Source organism: Poecile atricapillus, chromosome 18 (assembly GCF_030490865.1).
Source record: "Poecile atricapillus isolate bPoeAtr1 chromosome 18, bPoeAtr1.hap1, whole genome shotgun sequence".
In the NCBI taxonomy this organism is placed as follows: Eukaryota; Metazoa; Chordata; class Aves; order Passeriformes; family Paridae; genus Poecile; species Poecile atricapillus.
In genome coordinates this window covers 373,330-385,359 of record NC_081266.1, presented here as the reverse complement: position 1 = coordinate 385,359, position 12,030 = coordinate 373,330, and the positions used below count along the sequence as shown (strand labels likewise).

Sequence of the window (12,030 nt, the reverse complement as noted above, 5' to 3'; positions counted from 1 at the left end):
CATTTAATTTTGGAACTAAACCTGTCCAATAAGTCGTCTTCCTTTCTAAGTGAAGAGTTTCCCCTGCACAGAGCTGTTAGCAACTGAACTTAATTCCCATGCCAGAAACAGTCTATCTCCATATGGTATTTGCGTGCCTTTAACAATGTGTAGCCTTTCTGGAATTGCATCAGGAATAACATTATCTATTAGTGCTGCAAGAATGCAGACTGAAGAATCTAAGGCTGGAAGACCCAGCTTGTTTTTTGCAAAATCATTTTTTTAAATTTTGATATTTTGCTCAAGATCTTCCACTGTACACATAAATAGACCTGACATAGCTTGAAGGAAGCAGAATGAGAGAGACAGAGGGTAGTAAAAGTAGATTTACAAGACATTTTTTACATAAAAAAGTAAAATTTTAATGATTATATGAAAGGAAGTGAAATAAAAATTAGGTAATTATGAAATTTGTGCTGGATTAGGAGTGCATCCTCTAGACAGGAGAATAATAAATATGAAAATATTGTGGATGTAATTAGGTGTGTAGACTTTAATTTGGAAATTAACTCCATGAAAATCAGCCCCATTAATTTTAAATTTTAAAATTTTAGCAGGAAGTAAAAGTGAGAAAGTAAAAGTGCTTAGCTTGATTTATAATCAAACTATCTAGTAGTGAAATAACTTTTAGATCAACATCTGAAACAACAAATAAAGGGTTTTTAAATGTCTTAGTGATTTTTGTTCACTAGTGAGCCATAAATAAAACTCATCCTTCAGAAATACATTATTTTACCTGAAATATCCTGAATGAGTTACCACTTATGAGGCCTCATGCTCCTAAAGATTCATTATTTAGTGTTATACAATATCTGCCATATTGTGAATATCTATTTATTTTCAGAAAAATATTATTGCTCTCTTTTAACTGGAAGTCAGAATAAGGCAGATAAAGAAAAAACAGCTTTTGGCTTTTTAAAAATATTACTCCTTATTAAAAACCTCCAGACTCATAGAAAGGTACTACTTTACTTTCTTTGTTTTAAGAGACTGTTAATGGTACACTTGGAAGGTTTTACACCAAGAGACAAATCTAAATGTCCTGTCAGCCAGGAAAGACGGCTCCTTCACCTTGCTAGGGAGTGGAAAGTGAGCCTGTATCAGCTGGAGCAGTAATCCAGGGAGAGCCTTGTGATTTAGGAAAGACAGGGAGCCACCCTGCCCATCTCAAACTCCTGGAGCCTGCCAAGCTGCCTGTGGTGAGCTCTGGTCAGCAGCAGCAGCACCTGGGCTGGGGTGCAGATGGAAAAGGGAGAGCAGCACTCTGCAGGTATTTCTGACATTTTTCTCTGCCATCCTTCAAGGACTTCTGCCCCTCTTACTGTCACACCAGTGTTTAGAGTCTCAAGCAATATTTGCTCCCAGAGCAACTTGGCTGTAGGATTTGGGCAATGAAGTGTGATTTTATCATTGTTGTTCTCAGACTGAACAAATAGTATTTTAACCTAGTATCCAGTTGATGTTTAATTCCTTATTACAGTTGGGGTGGACCACATGACTTAGGAATACAGCTGTGGGAAACATTCAAGGAACTTTCTTGTTTTGGTTGAAATTGCCTGTTTTTCAGAGATTTCACAGAGTTGGCTTGTGTTTGAAAAAACAAAGCCACATCAGGAATCAAACAGATCTACTGAAAGACTGCTGTTGTTTGTTTATTTGTTTGCTTGTCTGTGGCTAACATATCTAGCTCCTCAAGAGACTGTGGAGGGGTAAAGAGGCTGGAAAGTTTCAGCTCCCACACTGTTGGGCTTGGACTTCAGTTTTTAGAGGCTTCCAAAGCCCTGAAAGTCAGACCACCCCAGAGCTGGGCAGGGAATGGAAATTCTGCTTCAGAGGGAATTTCAGCAACAAAACCCTACATATTTCTCCAAACTGGAACTAAATCAGATATCAAAAACTTCAAATATCCTGCCAAATAAAGTTACTGTCCTAGGCTTAACTTCTTGCTATGATTTTAGAGTCTATTTTTTAATAATTTGTTCATGAATTTATCCTGGTTTTTGTTCCTATGCATCTAAATATCATGGCTGTTTTTGTCCAAGTGAGAACTGCACAGTCAGACCATTACTAACCATGGAACTGTAGAATTATAGAGTGGTTTGGGTTAGAAGTGACCCATGTACAATCTAATAAATAGTAATTGGAATCTTCAGGAATGTATCTTGACATTTGATATTGACGATTATGCACAGAGCATAATCTGAGCCCAGTACTGACATGTCCCCTGCTTTTAGTTGCCTGGCCTTAGAGCTCAGGGAGTCCCTCATCCTACCTGGGAGGGGAAGGGTCATCCTATGGTCCTGGAGAGCAAGAAAGCTCCTCCAGATGGGGAGCATGGCAAGCCACTTATCTCAGGTGGGAGAAGCCTGTAGTTTAGTAGTCCACTAACCCATTCCTTTTCCAGATATTATCAAAATTTCAAACAGTGGAATAGGGGATTTTTAGGAGCAAAGGGTATTTTCTCTGTTTCCCAGTGTCTGTAACAGAAGGTAGTGGTGGAAAAGCTTTATTCACAAAACTACTAAGCAAAGCAGAGTTACACATAAAAGCAGAGTGGAGAGAGGAGAGAGGTCTTCACTGGGCTTTGTATTCACATGACAGTAGCAACTGGACTGGAGAAGTTTAAAGCCTCCTCATGTATATTTTTTTTCCCTGCAGGAACAAGTTTGCAGTTTTTTCACTGACATTGAGATAAAATAGAATGATTTAATGAGCAGTGTAATGAAGCAAAGTTTTCTGCACAATTTTATCCTGTCTCCTCTCTGCATCTCCCTGCCCTGTAATTCTTTTCTTTCCCTTGTCTTTATTTTCCCTTGCTTGCAATACAGCCTGCTGTTTCTTACTGTGACTTCTCTTGGTATCTTCATTTATCTCCAGGTGTCCCACAGAGCAATGCTCTGATTTTCCTCCCACATGCCATCCCTGTTGATTTGGGGCAGCAGGTGTGAGGGTAGACTGGGATTGCAGGCTCTCCCAAGGTCCAGAGCCTGACTTCTCCCTTCCATCACACTTCCCAGCCACTAGCTGTCACAAAACATGCCAGAATGCAGCCCTGAGCACTTTGAACCCTGAGGCAGGTGTTGTTGTACCCATTTGTTTAAAAAAGTTGTTAGGACAGGCTGCAGGGTAGATCAGCAGTGAAGCTGTATTAAACACGTCACACAGACAATCTGCCTCCTCCCAGAGAATATCTTTATGTTGTAACAGTGCTCCCACAGAAACCCCTTTCCACATGACTAGTACAAGTACTAACTGTCAAATCTTGCATCATCTTGACCCATATGTGACATTGTTCTCCCCTTTCTCTGTGCTGTTGGCAGCATGACCCAGGAGCAGTGCTGCCGCAGCCAGCTGGAGAAGCACTCCTGCTCCGACGGGGTTGAATTTGCCAACGTGCGTGAGGAGTGTGACTCACATATTGCCAAAAACTCCACCTGTGAAACCGAATACTTCAAGGTGAGACTCTGAGATACTCCCATTTGTCTCTAAAAAGTGGAATTGAGGTTATTTAGGGTTGACCTTGGTGGTTATTAGACTTGGTTTGCTGCACACACACAGTTTTTTCCCCACCTGCACCTCATGTCTCTGTTAAGGTTGTTTGCTTTGTCCTTCTCTTTGAGAAATGGAGCCCTGTTTAGCAAAGTAGACTGTCACATTGCATCTTAGCTGAGGCAGAAGGGAGAATGCAAAATCTTGAATGATTAATTGGCCAGGAAACTACTTTTGCATGAAAAGAGGACATCAGTGCAGTAGTGACGGATGGGTGAGAAACTCAGACACGTTTCAGACTTCAGCTTTCACTAGAGCATCGTGGCCTAAGGTCAGACTCACTGGTTTTCAATATTGGTGGTCCAAAGGGGTAGGACTGAAGTTAATCCTCTCACGATTCCAGGTTGTATAAATGTTCTAATTTAACATGACTTTGATTTACAACTGGATGGAGAGATCTGTTATAATTCCAGGTTGTATAAATGTTCTAATTTAACATGACTTTGATTTACAACTGGATGGAGAGATCTGTAAGCCTGTGATACCAGCATCTGATAGCAGAATAAAAGTGCCTGTTGTTGGCATCTGCAATTGATCTGTGCCCTGCCCTCCACTTTTATTACTATCTTTGTTCCTCTCTACCTTGAATGGAGCATAGTCATACCTTTCTTCAGTGTATTTTTGGAAGAAAGTTCCATCAGTAAGATCATGAACTTGGCCATGGACATGAACAGTTTTGGTTCTGATATGGAGTTCTTTCCATGGTGATGACAACAGATGAGAGGGATCTTAGTTCTTCCCTTCTCCAAGATGCTGAGTGGCTCTTTCAGTTAAAATCAAACAATCTGCAGAGGATGGCAGACAGTCCCTGACTGACAAGTTTCATATTCTAGAAAGTTCTGGCTTGGTCTGCTCCTGTCAGTGGGATGCCACTGATTACAGGGCTGGGAAGTAACCCAGAAAGAAAACCCTTGCCAATGAGTCTGGGTTCTCCTGAGTCTGCCCACAAGTGCAGTTTTACCTTGTCCCACAATGGGCCATGTCTCCCAGAGAGGCCATGCATCACTTGTTGATAATGTCCAGGGAATGAATGCCCTGGTCTTGGCACAGGAATTCCCTGTGTGCAGCCTTTCCTGCTGGGAGACACATCCCCCTCCATCTGAATGTGGCACAAAATAATATTCCACCCTCTGTGTCACTATTTTGAAGGGCTCTGAGCAGATGGACAAGGACTGATGGTGAGGACTCTGCAGATCCAAGTGCTTGTCACCAAAGGCAGGATTTTAGCAGTGGTACTGTTTTAACCACACGTCATAGGACAATTCTAAACCAGAATGCAACTCTTCAAGGAAACCCACTTACCCACCAATTGCCTGATGCTTCCCTGTGTAAGCTTGTCAGCATGAGGAAGGAGACTTAATGGTGTTTTTGTAAACAGCCAGACTTCTTTAAAGATGGCAGATTTTGATAGTGACAGTTTGATTATTAAACAAATTGGACTGGGCCTTGATCTGTGGCCCTGAGAAGAAATGGCTCAGCACAGCTGTCACGTAGCTGCTGTCCTTCCCCTGCCACACACAGTGCAGGAGAGCTGTGCTGGCCTCACAACACACTTCAGCCCTGTCTGGTGCAGTGCTAGTTGCCATTAGAGCTTGCTGATATTTAAACACCACAGGTGATTGTGGAGTAATGCCCTGAGCCTACATTCTGCCCCTGTTTAATTTACTGGTATAAACATAGTCTGAATTAATTAATCTTTGTGAGTCATTCTGCCCTGCTACTCCCTAGCAGGAATATCCTGCACCTAACAACTTCACTGAGGTAGGAGTATCTGTGAAGGTAATCTCTGATCCATGGTGGACATGGTGATCATAAAGTGACTTATTATCTAATATCAGTGAACAATTCAACATTTCTTCTGTTGACTACATTTTGAATTTGATCACCTTGAGACATACAACGTCTGGAAGTTATGCCTTGCTGTGGTAGACAAACTTGAATCTCATTTTGCCTAAGTTGGTCCATTTTTTTAGCTCAGGTGATGTCTCTTGGATCTTCTCTGTCTCCTTCAAGGAGGCAGAAAGAATGATTGAGTAATTCAGTCAGAAGGATTAATTACAGCCCTTTGCAACAAATGGGGCAGCTAATCTTTCCTTTGAATCCAAAACTTGGGATTGGAAAGAAGACAAAAAGACTTAATTTTGAAAATATTTGCCTTAGATTTTACACATAACACAATAGGCATAGGAAATTATCAGCAGAATTTTCTCTTCTGGCTATTTGGAAGAATAGTTTTTCTAGCCTTGGAGGGAAAAAAAGAAAAGGATGCAAAATGAATGATTAATCTTTAAAATCTTCATCAAAAGAAAGCAATCTATTTCTAGATGTGATGCTGGTACACGAGGTGTAGAAATTATTTTCTGGAAGTATGTACCACAACAGCCCTACAGAAAGGAGTGCAGCTTCTAGAAATTTGACTACCTTTAAGGTGCATGGATATTTTCCCCAAAATTTGTCATAGGTACTTTTCAAAGGCTGATATACATCTTTATCTCAGAAGTTTTGTCATTAATACTTTTGATTGTGTGTAGTAGGTGAGCACAAAAGTTTCATTGCTTTGGACTGTTGAAAATATTTTAAATTTTTGTTTATCTGTTTAAAAGTTCTGGAAAATTCCTCTGAGTTACTAGTGGGTTTTTGGTTACCATCTAACAGATTTCAGCAAGGGAGAGACCTCTTGTGGACAGATACCAAAAGCAGTGTTGCTACAGGATTCACACCAAAACTGACTACTTAAATCTAAACATAAATAATAAGAAATATTGTAAAACAGTTGTAAACTTTACATAATCAAGAGACCTTATTCATCTAAAGAACTTCAGGTGCTTCCTAATCACACTAAAAATAAACCTTCAAATTCCTCACACGTAACTTTACTCCTTTATTCCTTTCTGTGAGAAAGCAGCCAAGGGATCATGGGACTCCAGGAAGGACACAGCTGTCTACTCTCTATTCAAACATGAGGAGCAAGGCACAGCTTTGAAGCTGTGTGGGATTTTGCTAATGCCAGGGGAAAAAAGTTTGATATTATTGGAATGACTTAAAAAGCAGAGGCTTACAGGCAGTGAAAGGCTATAATAACAACCTGATTGTTAGGTCACACCATCCATGAAAGCAGTGATGGTTCTAGCAAATAAGTAAATGGTCATCACAACTTGATTCCAGGCAACTGGCAGCATTTGGAAAATGGCTGCAAACGCCTCAAGAGCTGAATTAATATGAAGGTTACAATGCACTCCTGACTAAAGGATCAAAGGCTTTCAGAAGAGGCCAACAGCCAGGAACATGGCTGTGGGAAAGGAAAGGTTGAAATGGATCATAGCAGGGTCATGCTAGTGGTAATTCCATGCTACTTTGGAATGTACCAATGTCTTGGAATTCCAGAGTGTGCCATGAATGTGAGCTAAAGTCACCTTATCACTGCTGTGCTGGTCCCTTTCTGTGGTGGGAGAACTGAAAGTAAAGGTGACTTCCCAAGTTCACAGGTGAAATATGTGAATATGTGGAGCTGTGTCCAGGTCTACAGAGTCCAGAGTGTGCTCTTCATCAGCTTCTCCATCTTCCTTCGTGAGTCAGTCGTGAAAAACTTTCCATCAGTGCCAAGGTGAGATAACTGTTGACATCATTGTCAAGGCTCATGTTGCTTTGACTCTGTTAATATTTTCATTTTCTTTTTAACAGACATGTTGTAACTGCTGCTTGCTGGGAAAGGCTGCCCAACTCCGAGGACAGAGTTGTGAACCCAACCCAAAGATAGGATATCAGTGTGGAATTGTCTTCAGAACTTGCTGTGGGAAAGGTCAAGAAGGCATTGATCTGTCCATCAGTGATTATGCTCCTAAAAAGGAGCCAGGTATTTTATTGCATACTTAGAAGAGTGAGACACAAAATGATACAGGGTACAAAGAGTGTTTTCACTTTAAATGATTTCTGTTGGAATTCCTCTAATGTGACATCTCGTCTGAGTAATTTAATGATGCATGTTTTGGAGCTCACTTCTTTGGCTAGTGATACCTGAAAGGCTGTTGTTAAAAATAAGGAAAGGGGTCACTTAGTTTCTGGTATCAGAATTTAAATGTATGAGAGCTTATTTTGTCAACTAATAATCTTATCCTAGAAGCTGAATATAGGCTATAAATTAATTTTAATGGCATTTTGCCCACTGATAAATGCTTAATTAAAATGAAAATCAACAAACAATTGAAAATTTTTTTAAATTGCTAGAGGGCTTTTGCCAGCTCAGCAGAATGCAAATGTTGCCATTATGTGAGAGGCAAATGCCCACAAATCAGGGGTTTTTGAAATGCCTGTACTGTCTGGGACAGCTGAAGATCTCCAGGAAGTGCCCCTGTGCATTGCAAAGCTGGGGCTGTGTCCACATGCAGGGCAGGGCAATGTTCTCGTCATTCAACTAAGAAACAAGCAAGTGTTTGAACATACATCAAATAACACTATTGACAATAACAAATGCCTGCAGAAAGGCAGAGCAAACAACAAAAATAGACATTTTGGTTGATGGTGAAGGGGAGATGAGGCTCCATTTTGCAAGGCAGATTTTTGGACTAGAACCTTGTGTTTGTTGTGCCATAGTAGTGCATGAAGGGCATTCTGCTGCAGGGGTAAGGCAAGCTGGCTCTCAGAATCACATAAAGTGTTGTCCACAGGTTGGACTTGACTGGAGGCCTTTTCCAGCCTAATTAATTTTGTGATCTCTGCTGTTGTGTCCCCAGAAGCCTGTACAAAATCCAGTCAGACTTGGGCAAACTGATTTGATCAGCTCTGCACAATTGAATTGTGCCCCTATGGCTTGAGGATTCAGTGAACTAACCCAGCCTCATGCCATTGCACAAACATTGCTTTCACATCCTCTCTGCATCACTTGCTTGTAAGTGACTGCAGGTGGAATAGGCTGAAGGGCAGTCACTGAAACAAGCCTAAGTTTCCTAGTCAATAAGCAGAGCATTTTGGGATTGTGTTTTTGCACACTACCAACCTACCTTTTCCCCGGTGTTCAAAGTAGTGGGGTTGGAAAAAATCCATTAGCTGGTTCTTTGGGGAAGCAGTGGGTTCAGGATGTGTTTGGCCCTTGTATGTCCTCACGTGGAGAGAATGGGCTCTTGGGATACACACATGTGGCAGGAGCATCACAGATCAAAACTCTCCAATGTGTATATTTGAAAGTATGCCATACGTATGTGCCCAGAAACTTAGATGTGGACTTCTTTTTGAAATGAAGTCTAAATAAATAACTGAGGTTAATCTGGTTTTCATTAAATCTCTGAGCACCCCAAGCTACTACAAAGGCAGTGGAAGCCAAGCATGCCTCAACAACATGCCTTATGAAAATGAGGTTAAGCTTTGGTTAAAACTGACATTAAGAATCTGCATTTGAAAATCTCAGTCCATATATAATCTATGATCACAGTGTGACTTTCATATTGAATCAGTCAGATGGAAAATGCCCCGTGGCCATGAGCCTTTGAATGTCAAATTTAAGCAAGAAATAGCTGCAAAATATGTAAATAATGAATTTTAATTTTGTCCTAGTTTGTCCAAAACCCTGGTGTGAGTTCCATCCCATGCACACACTGTTTTACCTTGAGAAGAAAAGTGCTTTCTCCTCTAATGCCTATCTCCCCTCTTTTTAGCTGAAATTTCAAAGGAGGAACTAGACCAAGAAGATCCTTATCTGCATGATGGCTGCAGAGGTGAGTCAGGTGACTAGTCCTGCTAGCCAGCTCTTTTGTGATTGCTTTCAATAAAGTGAAGCCAAATTAGATCTAGAGATTACTCAAAGCCTTTTGCCTAGGATAGTTATGGGTAAAAAATCATGAGGAAGAGCCTTTCCAAAGAGTAATGGGCCGTTATGTGATGCCTAAATAGTTACTAAATACAGGGGAGGCATTGTCTCTCACAGTGGAGTCTGTCCTATCCAACTGAAGCTGACACAATGCATTTAACTTCTACTTAACTTCTAGTGGGTAATACCTCAGAAGTGTCACCCTTGAACCTGTGGAGTACTTTGGATTCTTCAGAATATGGTGATCCTATATTAAATATGTGCATCTTTTATTCTTCTCTTGGTGCTTTATTATCAGGGTGATTGAATATGAAATTAAACTTGTTTCTGTTCGAGATGCATCACCTGAAAAAAAGGAAGACAAAAGTTGCTATAGTCCTGATTAGTCATGCTGCTCTGCCTCTTTAAAAACATGCATTTGGAATATTGCTCTGCTAAGTATTCTGACTTATTGCTTGTCACATGTGATTTACATGTCTATAAACCTAAACCAGCAGTGATTCATTGTTTCCTGCCAGCATTTCAGAACCCAGAAACATATTTAGGATAAAATCAATTTAATAGGCTTATATTCCAGTTGCAAAATTATTTACTGTGCTCCATGTTCTACAGCTGTTACACTCTGGAGAGAATGGGAATATCTACCAGGTCATTAGTGAACCAGAGTCAACAGTGCCTCTCCTCCTTGACTCCAGTTGCTGATTAAGAGAGACGACATAGAAATATGTGTTACATATTTTCCTAGCATTATTTCTTCATGTAATCAGTTGTTGTATTTCTTAGTTAATCAGCTGCCTGCAGGAGATGGATTAGTATTGCTCATTGCCAATTGGTGGTTCTGTCTACAGCATATTTTCTGATAAACTTGGCATGCCAAAAGTACTTGTAATTTTTTGAACAGGGGAAACTGAAATTTCCTAGGCAATGGAACTTCCAGCAATTTGTTTTGGAGCACCTTCATGTTACATGAGGAAATTAATTCTGTTCATCTAACACTTCCACTACAGGTTTTACTGTGTCAGGATGGAGCTCACAGTATTAGCAGAGATTCAGAGAGCAGAGGCTGTTGATCTCAACCACAAAACTATGGTTCCACCTGATTTTCAGTTCCCATCTAATTTTCAGTGATTTAATGGCCCTGTCCTCATTAGAAATTGTTGTACTTAAAAAATTATTTATAGTATACAATTATTTTTAATGTAGCTGCAGTTGCTCACATGGATTGTGCCTACCTCAAACCTTTTGTTTAATACCTGTCCAGCCATTCTAAAAAACAGGACATGGGTTCTGTTAGTACTAAGAATATCTGCAGCCTTACAACAAATATTTGGTTTTGGAAATATATAACCTTTTCTCTATTTTTAGAATATGAAACATTTTTAATATTAATTTCTATTTTAACAAGATCAGAAAGTTTTCTTAAAGATAAGCCAACTTTTGTGTAAGTTCTCTGTAGTATCCTCTTTCTGTTTGTCAGAATAACCCTTCTTGTATACATTTTTAGAGTTTTCAGTACTTAGCCCTTTCTTTCTTGTGTATATGTGTATTAACTTCTTTTCTAAATAAATCAAGTGTCCTGTAAATTAATGGTTTGTTTCAGTTCCTATGAAGAGCCTCTTAATTAAACAAGACCTTTTAACATATCCATTAGGTGGTGGTCCCTGCTCTCAGCAGTGCAGAGACACAGGATCCAGTTACGTCTGCTCCTGCTTTGTTGGGTATCAGCTTCAACCAGATGGTATCACCTGTGAAGGTAAAAGAAATAAAGCCATTGTTTCAATTATAAACATTCTTGTTTTAAAATAACAAGAATAGATACAAAAATACCCAGAGAGAAGAGACCAGAATATGCTTATGTCAGCTAGGGAAAGAGGTGAAGTCATAAAAAGTTGATTTGAATAGAGTGTTGAAATGAGAATTGTGGGAAGATGAAATTAAGGAGGGTCAGTGGAAAAGGTGGAGAATTTAGAATGGAGAAGAGGCAGAGTTTGAATTTTTTGCTGTGACTAAAACCAAAATAGAATACCTATTCTCTCTTGTGAAAGTGAATTGTTATTGATAAGGCAGACAAAATAAATAAAGTAGGATTCTTTAGCTTGTTAAGGGCAGAACTGACAAAAATGATTAATGTTCTAGATTCCATGAGTGGCATGGGAATTGTCAAGGAAGGATTGTCAGTTTCTCCCAGAAGAACTGGTTCTTTCACACCTCCCCCACCTCTTGAGAGTGGTCAGGCACTGAACAGGCTCCCAGGAATGGTCACAGCCCCGAGGCTGCCAGAGCTCCAGGAGCGCTTGGACAGCGCTCTCAGGGATGCTCAGGAGGGGATTGAGGGGTGTCTGTGCAGGGCCAGGAGTTGGACTGGATGATCCCTGTGGATCCATCCCAATTCAGCATATTCTAATCTGTGACATCAAATGAAATGGACTGGGATAGAGGTGGATTTCAGGCATGTGCAATGTGACATTTGGTTCTGAGCTAGTGAGCCCAGGCTCCTTGCTGCTGAGGGACGTGAGCCCTTCTAGGGCACAGTTCACATTGCCCACCCTGCATAGATGTTCAAGGATGACGAGTGCTCCAGATGAAGAGAACCTTTTTCTGTCAGTGACTGAAAATGGAGTCTGAAGTGGCTTAGATACAAA

General features: G+C 40.4%; 1 protein-coding gene across 3 annotated transcripts in view; it reads left to right on the top strand.

Annotated features, from left to right (window-relative positions):
- The window catches only part of FBLN1 (fibulin 1), a 63,332-nt gene that overhangs the window by 16,081 nt on the left and 35,221 nt on the right, over nucleotides 1-12,030 (top strand). For all 3 annotated transcript variants that reach the window (XM_058853040.1, XM_058853041.1, XM_058853042.1), the window contains exons 3-6: nucleotides 3,360-3,495; nucleotides 7,270-7,441; nucleotides 9,237-9,296; nucleotides 11,040-11,141. In XM_058853040.1, the coding sequence (XP_058709023.1) occupies nucleotides 3,360-3,495; nucleotides 7,270-7,441; nucleotides 9,237-9,296; nucleotides 11,040-11,141 (470 nt within the window). The remainder of the gene's footprint in view (nucleotides 1-3,359; nucleotides 3,496-7,269; nucleotides 7,442-9,236; nucleotides 9,297-11,039; nucleotides 11,142-12,030) is intronic.